The 14942-nt window shown below is 36.1% G+C and overlaps 1 protein-coding gene across 3 annotated transcripts in view; it reads left to right on the forward strand.

Moving 5' to 3' along the window:
- Positions 1-14942, forward strand: part of slc39a14 (solute carrier family 39 member 14) — a 46829-nt gene that overhangs the window by 11842 nt on the left and 20045 nt on the right. For all 3 annotated transcript variants that reach the window (XM_077241531.1, XM_077241530.1, XM_077241532.1), the window contains exons 2-3: positions 9433-9727; positions 12050-12221. In XM_077241531.1, coding sequence (XP_077097646.1) covers positions 9458-9727; positions 12050-12221 — 442 coding nt within the window. In that variant the 5' untranslated portion in view covers positions 9433-9457. The remainder of the gene's footprint in view (positions 1-9432; positions 9728-12049; positions 12222-14942) is intronic.

Here is a 14942-nt window from a genome sequence, read left to right on the forward strand (position 1 = left end):
GGGATTTATTTGACAGAATTCATCACTGTACATAGGAATACTATCAAAATAAGAAAGTCTGTTGGAAGTTGTGATTTGCAGTTAATATTCACTTAAAAGTTGTAATGATTAATATGAAGCAGATTATATAAGATGGCGTGGATGGAAACATAAAAAAAACTATAACAAGAATTATCTAAGATTAGCTTTTTGGCACTTAACTTAAAATGTTTTCATGATGGATCACAATGAATATTCATTGACCAAGGACGGAAATATTGGATATATGCATAGGGCTGAAAATTTAGATTTTGTTTAGAAAAACTCCTCCCTGTCACTTCCAGGGATTTTGATTAATTTTGACATATCTCCATGTAGGCAACTCTTTGGCATGTTTGTTATGCTCTTGGATTCATCCTTTTCATTTCACTTTGAGAAGTCAGTATAGTGGGTGAATGTGTAACAGTTGTAAATTTTGAATTTGATAATACATCATAATTTGGATTTAGGCTACTTATTCATTTAAATGAAACCTGGATCATTTCAATGGTAATTTCCATAGTTGTCTTGCTGCTTCACATTCAGTGATAAAGATTGATTTGTGTTCACTCTGGTTTTACTCTGCCCCTCCTTATTCAACAGTAGCCTTTGGGACCTGTTCAGAAGGGCCCCCTTGGGGCCAATTATCCAGTGTTTGTGACTCAAATGTTAGGAGTTAATTTATTTACAACTGGACTTTTTTTTTGGTTTGAAAAAATCTGGTACCTGGTTAGCTGGTTTATATTTTGAATTATCTATCTATCTATCTATCTATCTATCTATCTATCTATCTATCTATCTATCTATCTATCTATCTATCTATCTATCGCAGAATTTTATATATATATATATATATATTAGTGATCGACCAATATTGATTTTTTATAACCGATACAGATTATTTGCATGTGTATGTGCCCGATAACCGATATGCAGAACCGATATTTATTTAATAATAACTTTAATTTGGTATAGCGCTTTTAAAAGTTAATTCTCAGAGCGCTTAACATAGACAATAGATAAAATAAGCATGACATACAAACTATTACTATATTTACTGTTATACTTCTGTTTTTGGCACAATTATTACAACACAAATGAACTGAACAAACCATTTTATTTATAACAATCACTCCCTCCTTGCATACAAAAAAAAAACCCCTTGATATTTATACACAAATAAATAGAGGGGTCTGAGTCCAAAAAATAAAGTGCACTGTTACTAAGTGTCTTTGTTTAAAAATAAAAGCTTTGATGAGGTAAAAAATAAAGCACAAAAACTATTCTAACATATTTGGATATGTTTATTTGTTTTCATAAATGGTAAACTAATCAAATTACAATAAAAACATTTATATTATTACATTATATAATTTATATCTAAATTATACATATCATTTATAAGCATCAGCAGCAACAATGTTAACAATAGGCAAAATAAATGTTAAAAGTCTAATGTTTTCATATGGAAAAAATAATTGACAGGGGAGTCATATCACCTTTGCAGAAATGTAATTCATTTTAAACAGTTTTAGAAGGTTTATTTGCCGTTTAATAGGTTTAAACTAAGAGTGAGGAATAATTCACTGGGTAATATTAATTCACTGCATAATATTAGCTGGAATAGCCTATAACATCAGGAAAGTAACAAACAAAACAGCAGGGGTGTGAAGTAACGAATTACAAATACTCACGTTACTGTAATTAAGTAGTTTTTTTCAGAAATTGTACTTTTTTGAGTAGTTTAAAAATTGTGTAATTTTACTTTTACTTGAGTACATTTTAAGTGATGTATCGGTACTTTTTCTCCGCTATTTTCCTTCTGTTTGTGGTCGTTACTCGTTACATGCTTGTTTTAATTTAATTTAATTTTTATCCATCAACGTGATTGGATCGAGTAATCGGTCTCGTGACTGTCATCAAATCAAATTAACCATAGGAAACTTTAACCGCCTATTCCTGCTGTTACTCGTGACTGCTGTGGAACAGGGGCGGAGCCAGACGATGTAAACATTCGGGGCTTAGCCCAAACCTAGGGGCGGTCCAGGCAGGGGCATACTCCCTTGGAGATTTTTTCCCCATTTACGTCAGCTAAATGCACTATTTTTCAGGCTGTTTGAGATATTAGAAAGCCTAAAAATCTATACACTACCTGGGAAAATTATGATAGTTAGGCCTACTCAGTAAAAAAAAAAAATCACAGAGTAGAGCCTACAACCTATTTTGTATGTAATTGTTCTCCAGCTGTAGTGAATCCAAAACACCAAAAATGTTAAGGATGACTCATTTTCACCCCTGGCAACTAAAAAGAGGCAACCATTATCTGACTATTTTTAAGTTTGCCTAAATAGGTAAAACACAGTGGTATCTGGTGGCGTGTAAAACTTATATAGCAGCCCTTTTAGACTGGGGCCAAAACGCCACCATAACTCGCTGAGAATAATTTAAGTCTCATGTGTGCAATAAAAGTTCCAAAGACCTGTGTCTTATTATTAAATATGTATACTTTTTGTTCAGAATTGCTGCATTAAATATTGATGATATTGTGCAATGTGTTACACTAAATTAATGATGCGTTGTCCAAAAAGCTTACATATAAAATTGTGGACAGTGATATTCATTTAATTAGCAATACTCTGCTGCTACCATTTATTCATTATCACTGTTCACCATAACAATTCCTTTAATTATGTAAATACTAATATGTTTATTACATTATTACAGGCGCATCTCAAAAAAATTTAATATTGTGGAAAAGGTCATTGTGCTGCACCACCAGAACAAAACTGACAGATTGAATTCTCAGGAAACCTTTGCAGGTGTTTTGAGTTGATTAGCTGATTAGAGATCTTGTCAGGTCGTATAAAAAATTCTTTGTTCTAAAATTCTAATACATTTTGAGATATACTGGAGTTTTGATTTACATGAGCTGTAAGCCCATCATCATGATTAAAACAATAAAAGGCTTGAAATATTTAACTTTTTATGTAATGAATCTAGAATATATTAAAGATTTACTTTTTAAATTAAAGTATGGGGGGAAAAATAACTTATTGACGATATTGATGCATCTGTACTTGGAATTGTTGTCATCACTTAACTCAAGTGTTAGGCCTACAACAGCAGATTCACATGTAACACTTGTCCGCGGTTCGTCTGACGCTGCTTCTGAATCTCTCTCCGGCCGGTGAGGTTTACTGTTAGTGTTCCGTATAAAAAAACTTTATGATGTCCATAATAACTTCAGCCGGTTAGCAAGTAAGCTCGCTACGACGCCGGTTTAAACATACAACAGCCCGCAAGCGGCCAACCCCTGATGACAACGGCGAAGAAGATTAATTTATATTCTTCTTCGTTAGTTTTTATTGGCAGTTGGCAAACAAGCTGAGTGATGCGCGATGCATTACCGTCCGCCACCACGCACATTGTTAAATTTTTTGCCGCTCCATCAGAAATTCTGAGAGGAAATTAAACAAAGTTGAAGTTATTTTAAAAAACCTAAAAGATTCGGGGCTTTTGACAAACCATTCGGGGCTTAAGCCCAATTAGCCACCCCCCCCGCTCCGCCCCTGCTGTGGAAGTGCATTCTTCACGCATCAATTCAATCCAGATATCAGCGTCTTCCTCTAATATGCTAAGGAAGGTACATTTCACATTTCTGCTTAATATGATATTTATATAGGCTGGCCTGTCTAAATGGCCTAACATTTGGTCTGAGGTTGGGGGTATTGCGTGACGAGCTCATAATGCGGTGAATTCCCGCTGCCATTTACTTCACAATCACATTATCGAGAGACGCGCGTCACGATCTGTGCACTGCCGCGTCTCACGCTCGCCATGCCGCCAGATTCTGAATCAGTGCACTCTATAAACATGGCGTTAACTTGAACTGCATTTCTGTCAGTGCGTGACTACAGCTCGTTAATAAACAACGTTTTTTGATTGATCCATTATACAATCCATCTTCATTTGGCAAGTGCACTTACGCAAAAACATTTTTCATGTTCAACTTTTGTTTTTTTGTGTGTGGATGCTGCTGATAAAACAGCTTCGCCGAGACTACAAAGAGACATGCATTTGTGTGTGTGTGTGTTTGTTTGTTTCTTTTGTAAAAGTTTCCTGTATATAACTTCCCTATTTAATGCACAATTTTCCTTACAAATTATATTATCAGCATTACAATGTGAGTAAATGTAGCCGTGTAAACTGTAATGGATGATGCCACCCTTCTAGAACAATGTGCATTTACGTTTAAATTGTAACATATTTAATAGCATGGAATTAAAGTGTGTAATTAGTGTTAGCTCAATATCTTAGCCTTTTTCAGTGCATTAGGTGAGGTAATCTGATAATATTAGTGATTCTCATTTATCAAAACACTAACATTGGTACCATTTTGGAGAGAAATTGGGTATTTTTTAATCTCTCTATTTAACCCATCTCATGGTGTGTGATGCTGAACTATCATATGAGTTTCTAAAGGTTTTTGAATTCTTTGCACAGTTATGAATATTGATATTTTATGTGCAACAATAGCATGCTCAGGCCCAGTGGCCTTTTGCCTAATTTTAAATGCTTTTTCCCCCAAATAATGTGATGAGTGTACTGATTTGATGCATTTTAAAAAGATGGATGATAGATATTCTTCAATCTTTCTGACAAAGAACAAAATATAATGTGAATTACAGTATGTGCAATTTTTTTAAATTTATAAATTGTAGTGCACAGTGTTTATTATAAGGGGTAGAATCCGCAGCTCAGTACTCACTACTCACTACTCATGAGTACTTTTAAATAAGCTACTTTTTTTACTCTTACTCAAGTAGTATTTTGGACAAGTACTTTTTACTCTACTCACACTACATTTTTTGGAATGTAATGGTACTTTTACTTGAGTATATTTTTTCAGTACTCTTTCCACCACTGCAAAACAGCATATACATCATTGCATTTTCCAACTAGTATGTTATTAATTATTATTAATATTTTTGTCGGTCTAAATCATGAAATGCTTTATGACAAAGTGCTGTTTATGTATGCATTTACACATAGGCTAACTATAACATTAGGCTATACGTTACTCAACCGCGATCGCGCGTGCAGATAATAAATAATGAATTTCCACAAAGCGGTATATTTAGATGTGTATTAGCGAAATAATTGCTATGTAGTAAATGATAATATAATCTAGGGTGTTTGAACAAGATAATCTTGTCAAAAATTTCATTCAGTGGCCGTGCTTGAGCATTCCTGATCATCAACCCAGTGAGTGCTCAGCAATATGAACAAACTTTTTTTTCGAGACTAATGGTGAGCAAATACAACAGATAGAGAATTAAATTCAGCGCTTTTATTTTCAACATGCACTCATTCATGTCTGTTTTATTTAATTCATGTAAAGTTACGTCTTTATTGGGGAAGGACATGACGGATTACGCTACGTGGCTCAATGAGTTCGTCTCAATTTTTTAGAACCAAGCTGCATAAATAAACTATATCAGGCATTTATGTCTCAAATCTCATTTCTGCATGCATGTCTGTTATGTTAAATAAAGTTGAATAATTAAAGCAAAGCAAGTAGAACATATACTTTACCTGTGCACAGAGTTGTTATTGACTGATCTCCTCAGACGCGGGCTGCAATGGCGGAATTCTCAAAACGGCCACAAGATGGCGCCGTTTATCGGAAAATCCGATATTACAAAACCGATTCCCGATTATGGGAAAATGCTTAAATATCGGGAAAAATATCGGTAAACCGATACATCGGTCGATCACTAATATATATATATATATATATATATATATATATATATATACATATATAGTTCTGCTTGTAAAACAAAAGTAAAATATTTTACAGGTAGGTCTGACAGTAGTTTTCAGGTACATCATTTTAATAAAGTAAGCAAATCTAAACTAATCTTTATTAAAGTTACAAAAATGATTTAGTCAAAAGCAGAGTGATTTTTTTCTTTGTTGTTTGATTAACATTAAAAACACAAACAGCAGCAGGAATATTAGGCTGCTGTCACTTTAAGACTGACTGCACAGATTCAGTACACTCATACTGATACACGTTTGCTTTCTCAATTGTTTATGTTCGCTTAAGACATAGCCAACTATGTTTGGATAATTGCTTTTTTTTAATCTTTTTTTTTGTCTGCTCAAGTGCATTTGTCTTCTCAAGTGCAAGAAGGCATGAAAGAGAGCTCATTAAGTATTCACATGCTGTCTGAGACGCGGCTTTCTGAACAAGCACTTCGGATGTTTGCGTACCCAAATCATTCCACACGGCACGAGAGTAAAGAAATTAGCTCCCTTTCGAGTCTTCTTGAATCTTGTCAATCCTTAAACATTCGTGATGATGCAGTGCTGGCCAATCAACTGTCCGAGTGTCGTTCACATTGGTTCATGTTCATGCATCGTTAGAATTCATAAAAATGTTACCGGCCAGGTGAATGATACCATTTCATAAACTCACCAGCACCACTTTTTACTCTCATTTGGCGCTTGGCGAGTGTTACTTTTAGGTAGGCTGACCACCATCATACAAACCAAATGTGGGACGATTACTAAGTTTGTGTGGGACAATGTGGGACATGTACAAACACTAAAACATAACCTAAAACTGTTATATAATGTCCATTTATTTAACTTAATAAAAACATTTGTATTCTGCATTTCAGCTGATAAAAATACTTTGTTATTAAGTCCCTTCCAGAAAACACCCTACAATATATTACACCAAAAACTTTCATATTTTTAGAAAGGATGTGAATTAAAACAACCACTGCAGGCAACAAGTTGATCAATTCTGTTGAATAAACATTTTAATTTACAGAATAATCCATTTGTTTTCTGACAGGGAACACATGGAACCAATCACTGCTCCACATTTTGTTGGACAGCCGTCACAACCTACTAGTGACCGTGTTTACTCCTTTGCTTTCAACCATTGGATAGGATTTTGAAAACGGCTGTTGTATTTGTACTTCTGACGAAGCGCTGTTAAATATAGGTGAAAAACTACGCCGCAAAAAGAATAAATAAAATGCTTTCTTCAAAAGGCAAAAGAACGCATGCACGTTTTCTTAATATGATAATTAAAAACAAACAGAATGATGGAAATGCGGGACATTTTCTCAATATGTGACGTGGGGGACAATGGGTGAAAATGCTGTGTGGTACAATGCAAAGCGGGACGGGTGGTCACCCTACTTTTAGGCCCTATATACAGGTCCTTCTCAAAAAAATAGCATATTGTGAAAAAGTTCATTATTTTCCATAATGTAATGATAAAAATTAAACTTTCATATATTTTAGATTCATTGCACACCAACTGAAATATTTCAGGTCTTTTATTGTTTTAATACTGATGATTTTGGCATACAGCTCATGAAAACCCAAAATTCCTATCTCAAAAAATTAGCATATTTCATCAGACCAATAAAAGAAGTGTTTTTAATACAAAAAAGTCAACCTTCAAATAATTATGTTCAATTATGCACTCAATACTTGGTCGGGAATCCTTTTGCAGAAATGACTGCTTCAATGCGGCGTGGCATGGAGACAATCAGCCTGTGGCACTGCTGGGGTGTTATGGAGGCCCAGGATGCTTCGATAGCGGCCTTAAGCTCATCCAGAGTGTTGGGTCTTGCGTCTCTCAACTTTCTCTTCACAATATCCCACAGATTCTCTATGGGGTTCAGGTCAGGAGAGTTGGCAGGCCAATTGAGCACAGTAATACCATGGTCAGTAAACCATTTACCAGTGGTTTTGGCACTGTGAGCAGGTGCCAGGTCGTGCTGAAAAATGAAATCTTCATCTCCATAAAGCTTTTCAGCAGATGGAAGCATGAAGTGCTCCAAAATCTCCTGATAGCTAGCTGCATTGGCCCTGCCCTTGATAAAACACAGTGGACCAACACCAGCAGCTGACATGGCACCCCAGACCATCACTGACTGTGGGTACTTGACACTGGACTTCAGGCATTTTGGCATTTCCTTCTCCCCAGTCTTCCTCCAGACTCTGGCACCTTGATTTTCGAATGACATCCAAAAAGTACTTTGGACCACTGAGCAACAGTCCAGTGCTGCTTCTCTGTAGCCCAGGTCAGGCGCTTCTGCCGCTGTTTCTGGTTAAAAAGTGGCTTGACCTGGGGAATGCGGCACCTGTAGCCCATTTCCTGCACACGCCTGTGCACGGTGGCTCTGGATGTTTCTACTCCAGACTCAGTCCACTGCTTCCGCAGGTCCCCCAAGGTCTGGAATCGGTCCTTCTCCACAATCTTCCTCAGGGTCCGGTCACCTCTTCTCGTTGTGCAGCGTTTTTTGCCACACTTTTTCCTTCCCACAGACTTCCCACTGAGGTGCCTTGATACAGCACTCTGGGAACAGCCTATTTGTTCTGAAATTTCTTTCTGTGTCTTACCCTCTTGCTTGAGGGTGTCAATGATGGCCTTCTGGACAGCAGTCAGGTCGGCATTCTTACCCATGGTTGCGGTTTTGAGTAATGGAACAGGCTGGGAGTTTTTAAAAGCCTCAGGAATCTTTTGCAGGTGTTTAGAGTTAATTAGTTGATTCAGATGATTAGGTTAATAGCTCGTTTAGAGACCCTTTTCATGATATGCTAATTTTTTGAGATAGGAATTTTGGGTTTTCATGTGCTGTATGCCAAAATCATCAGTATTAAAACAATAAAAGACCTGAAATATTTCAGTTGGTGTGCAATGAATCTAAAATATATGAAAGTTTAATTTTTATCATTACATTATGGAAAATAATGAACTTTATCACAATTTGCTAATTTTTTGAGAAGGACCTGTATACATTATATATTTAACTTTAATTTGTTTTTATTTAACATATTTCAGTTGGTTGCCAAGGCAACACTTAAATTTTGTGTTTTGAAGTATTTTATTTCAATAAACATTTTTAACTAATTATTTTAAAAAAACACTGTTTTAGGCCTGTCCTGGACATAGAATTATATTTTCATAATCTTCATATTCTGTGTGATTGTTATTTCACAGCAGTTGCAGAAATACATTTTCATTACTTTTTTACTTTTTCTTCGTTTGTTTATTTATTTATTTATTTATGTTTTACTATTTTAGTCAAACAGTCAAATTATTTAATGTACTTACTTAATTACATTCATAATGGAGTCAGATTTAAATACAAGTTTGCCAATACAAGACCTAAAAAGTACCTAAATATTTATTTTCAATAATGTGCACCTATGAACATTTATTTAGAAAGTAAATCATGTCAATTTTGATTTCACACACTTTAAAGATGGCTGTGTAAAGATGATATGGTTTCTGTGAAATGATGGCCATTAGTGTTGTATTTCTTATTAATTGACCTTGTTTTCTCATCTCTTTTTCCACCTTTCTATATGTCTATGCAGTGCTCAACGTGTTGCTGGGAGAGTCATGACCCTGAGACAAGCAAATGGCTGCATACAGCTGACCTTGACCATAAGCCTGACCCTGACTCTAGGACTGCTCCACTGGCCAGTAGGAGATGTTTGTGGTCAGGATGGACTGTCTCCTACTCAAGTCCTTCAGGAGCTGCTGACACGCTATGGTGACAACACCAGCATCTCTGTACCTCAGCTCCGATCGCTCCTCTTGCGGTTAAATGGAGGGCTGAGTGGAGACCATGATGCACAAACACAGCCCACCAAAACCAATGGATCTAAGGTGCGTCAAAAAGGTTACAGAAAATTTGACAGGATCTTTATATGTAGATATGATAACCATTATAATAACCATATATGGTAACCATTATATTGTTACCCAGAGAGCATTTTCACACATCTAACTGGCTGTTGGATCTTCCCTGCCTTTGATTGGTTGCTTTTTTTTGTTGCACATACAAATACATGGATATTGTGTTCAATGTACTATGACTTCTCTTATATGTATTTGAAAATGAAAATCAAGTATTTGCAAAATACTGGGCATTGGCCTGCCATTGCAAGAATATAAATTTCCTACCCTCTTTTTACTGCATTATTAAAAACATCATCCGTATTTGCTGATCTGAAAAGTCCTATTTTCCTGCATTGGTTTGCATGCTTTGGTTTGCGAGGGATGTTTTAAACACTTTTAAAGCTCAGTGTCTGTCCTGATTCACTCCTAACACGAAAGAGTTTGATCTTCTCAGGGTGCTTTTTAAGACATGACAGACAACTAATCCTCTGCCACACCAACTGTCACAACACCAGTCAGTGAACTGTTAGGTCCGGTGTTATTGCACAGGGTAGCTCTTGCTGTTTTTTTGTTTTAAATATATTCTAAATGATCTATATTATATCAACTGATTTATATTATTGTCAGTTTACATAAATTTAGAGAGAGCCTGATTTGTTAAGAAGGCTTGCTTAATATCCTTAACTGGCGCATGAAATATAAAGTAGAATCTTTGGTCGTGATACTTATATATTGAGCATTATATGCATCACATGATCCTTCAGAGATCATTCCATGATGTTGGATTTTTTTTTTCATTTAGATCTTTTTTAGAGTGAAAGAACCATATTTATTTGAAAATAAGTATTTGTCACTGACCGATTTAATGCTTTTTCTTAACAAAAGTTTCATAAATAATTGTGGGGGGAAAAAAATGTAATTTATATTTATTTAAATCCCTGGTATTACAACGTTAACTGACTGAGTCTTAAGTAAATATACCCACTCAAAACCTCAAATGTTTGTCTTTGGTTTGACATTTATACTCATGTCATTAATGTTAAGGTTTTTTTTAGAGGCTTTATCTCCTCTGCCACCTCTCAAGGTGCGAGTTAGCCAAGAATAACACATTGTACTGAATCAGTTTGTCCACACTGATAATAGGCCATATTGAGCTGTCATTATTTTTGTACACCACAGAGAGCATTTATTTTTGTTAAAGGACTAAATGTGGAACTTTTACAGGACGATGTGCACGCCATTTTGTTCTGGAAGAATGGATTGTTCACCAACAATATTGAGTTTATTCAATAAATTAATATAACAATAAAATGCTTCCTGGGTTTGTTTTTAATTTATTTTTGTCAGCTAAACAGCTGTGACCTAAATTGACCTAAGATTGTTCTAAACTTTATTAAATTTAAATCATTTTCCTGTTCTGAAAAGCTTTTTTACATTTTCAACTTTCTTTCTTTTTGAGCGTGAAGGTCTGCAAAGTTATAAAACACAAAGTCCACTTTAAAGGGAGTTATTCTCTATATCAGTAAGCACTATTTCTGAACTCCCTGAAACGCCTTGATTGTAGCCTTGTCTTGAGGTTTCTTCCAGGAAACTTGCATGTTACAGTATTCCTCATTTAAATAAATCCCAACCAAAACATGCTCAAAAAAAGGGCAGAGGTTTTTATGTTAGTAGTGTGTTGAACCTCATAGTTATGGTAAGGGGGTATGACATTTCCAAAACACGCTCAAAGCAGTTGACCAATCACAACACTGGTCCAGCAATCCAATCAGAGCACATTTTGCTTTTAAGAAGGGGGGGCTTCATAGAGACAAGAGCTAAACCGCGTTTCTGACAGACTGGGAAGAGAGGTGGTGCAATAATGTTAAATATATGAAAAATAATGTGTTTTTTGAACATTCAAGCTCTTAAAGACTTCGACAATTAACATAATAGGTCCCATTTATATCTAAATTCTCTTTATTATTATTTTTCATTATTTCGCATTTTAATTTCATGTTTCTATGTTGATAATTCTATATTTAAAACAATTTCTGCTTCTGATGACGGTTTTTGTAAACACGGCTCAGGTAATATGTTTTTTTTCTTTTTTTTTTCTTAGATGACTAACATTTTTGAACCTGAATCTAATCCTGGTATTTATCACCATATGACCTTGAAATGTTACATTGTTTGACCTCAAGGTCAAGTCTTTGGTTTCTATCCTGTGCTGCGACAGCTCCAGCACAAACTCTGCACTCTCAATGCTGTAATTGAAGCTTCTCCTCTGTGATCAGTAATTGAAACCTCTGTCCTGTCCTCTGCTCTCAGTGCTTGGCTGCAGACACTCTGGCAGCGTATGGGATGAGCGAACAGTCTCGTATAGATGAACGAGGCCTGCAGAAGATCTGCCCTACCATGATACAGCAGCTGGACTCACAAGCATGCAAGACCCAACAGGACCAAGAGTCCGAGACCAGCCCCAGACCCACTTACGCTGAGGGTAAGACTATCCATTGAGAGACTATAGATAATATTATTGATGATGCCTAATTTGTATTATCAGTCACACCATTGCCAACAGTATATGTACACCCCTATTTGACTGTTTTAGCTATACCTATCATCAGTAACAAATCACACCAGTGTGCAATCTCCTTAAACATTTAAAGAGGATTTATGCATAATAAAGTCGCCCATAACTTTAACGCCCGGACCTGAACTTCATTGAACATGCACGCCATGGTTTTAAAATTAATTGTTCAAGAATCACATATTTTTGTGCTGTGCAGGCATTTACATATTTTGGTCATGAATTAAGGGGTAATATGTGAGATTTGTGCACACTGTGAATGCCATGACACTTATTAACAGTTCTTGTTGTTTTCTTTGAACTGTCACGTGTTGCACGTCCCCAGTTAATGCCTTGTGTTAAAATGTATCAATATAGATAAAAAAACAACACCTTGGCATATAAATAGCAGACTAGTCTAGTTTATATCTGTTGATCACTAGACAATCTTTGACTTGGCCATCAAATCAGGCTTCTAGGAATAATACAGAGGATCAGCTGATATAGTTTAAACTCTGACTGAGAGGGTCGGAAAAGTGCAGGTGTTCTCTTATTTTGAGCCTTGATCTATAGTTAAAGTGTGATAAGAACAGTCAACTCTTTGAAAACTGAAAAACATAGAAACGTGACAAAAAAAAGCAAGTTGCTTTGATATTTTGGTTCTCTAAGAAAGACATAAGCACATAAAACATTATCTATATAATACAGTTCAAATGTTTCAGTCGGTAATATTACAATTAAATATCACAATTTGAAATTGCAGGTTTTTTATTATTATTATCGTTTGAATATATTTTAAAATGTAAATTTATTCCTGTGATGTCAAAGCTGAATGTTCAGCATCATAACTCTTCTTCAGTGTCACATGATCCTTCAGAAATAATTATCATTATCATTATAAAACAGTGCTGCTTAATATTTTTGTTGAAATCATAAGTAATAATTTCTTTCCAAAAAAAAACTTACTGACCCCAAGTTTTTGAACAGCAGTGTACTTTTAAAAAAATTGAATACAAAACAATATTGAACCCCCTTCAGATGGTTTAACTTTATTAGATCATGCTCATATACAGTAGTTAATATGATGAAATGGGGCCATTCCTTGTCAACTCAGCCCGTGGTCCCCAGCTAAAACATAATTTTAGAAAGATATATAGAAGAAAAATATATATTCTCGTGAAACAAATACATAAATGAAGAAGGAAGCCAAAATATGAAATGCTCTGGATGCAAGTGCTATATAAATGCTATGAATATTTACTGAGTGATCCACTATTCTATGCAAATCTTTGTGCTGCGAGATGATATGACACTTATTAACAGATCTTGTGATGTGTTTTTTTAAACCGTCACATGTTGCACGTCCCCAGGTAATGTCAGGTGTTAAAATGTATCAAGATAGATAAAGAACAACACCTTGTCAGACTAGTCTAGTTTATATCTGTTGATCACTAGACAATCTTTGATTTGGCCATCAAATCAGGCTTCTAGGAATAATACAGAGGATCAGCTGATATAGTTTGAACTCTGACTGAGAGGGTCGGAAAAGTGCAGGTGTTCTCTTATTTTGAGCCTTGATCTCTAGTTAAAGTGTGATAAGAACAGTCAACTCTTTGAAAACTGAAAAACGTTGATGAATTAGAAAACAAAATATCTAAGCAACTTGCATTTATTTTATTCTTTTTAAGAAAGACGGCACAAGCACATACAACATTAGCTATATAATACAGTTCAAATGTTTCAGTCAATAATATTACAATTAAATATCATAGTTTGAAATGCCATTTCCATGAATTTTCAGCATCATTACTCCAGTCTTCAGTGTCACATGATCCTTCAGAAATCATTCTAATGGCGCTTTTCCACTGCATGGTACGGTACGGTTCGGTTCGTTACGGCACGCTTTGGCGCTTTTCCACTGCATGGTACGGTACGGCTCGGCACGGCTCACTTGTGGCGCTTTTCCACTGCATGGTACGGTACGGTACCGCTCGCTTCGGCTCGCTTTAAATGGTACCACCCATAGACATCATATAGAGACTAGATGCCCTATTGGCCGCTGTGGCGCAAGAAATGCGGCCGCCATCTTAAACCGATCATACTCCTATTTGCGTTGCATAGCAGCAGTAGATGCCAGAGCACTGTGCAGCATATTCTTGCTCAAATCGGCGGACCAACACTCGGGGATTACTTTACACAAGTAAGATTTAACATTTAACATTACCGTACTATTAGTTGTATTTTGTGAACAAAATATTCAATGTGTCCTGTATCGTAGCTACGTGTATGACCTTTGCAGCAAAAAAAAACCCGCGTGAAAATCAGTTCGGTATTCAGTGAGATATGATTAATTAAATGCGCTGGCAGCTCTTTGCACCTGCCAAACAGATTACACTGAGCGGAACGGGTGACCGGTTTAAGATGGCGGCCCCACGGCTCGCCCGCGCCAATAGGTAGAAGCGGTCGATAGGGCGTCTATCTATATGATGTCTATGGTACCACCTCTGTTGAGGTTCCAAGTGTACTGTACCGATTCTAAAATGTGACGTGGAAGCACTGTAGATCGGGGCCGGATATAGGCATGGGCAAGGAGGGGCAATGCCCCCCCAAATGCCGTGACTGCCCCCCCAAACGTGATGGCATGCAAAGATC

This window comes from Siphateles boraxobius, unplaced genomic scaffold, assembly GCF_051911475.1.
Source record: "Siphateles boraxobius isolate OS27281-9 unplaced genomic scaffold, OSU_SipBor_1 24, whole genome shotgun sequence".
NCBI lineage: Eukaryota > Metazoa > Chordata > Actinopteri > Cypriniformes > Leuciscidae > Siphateles > Siphateles boraxobius.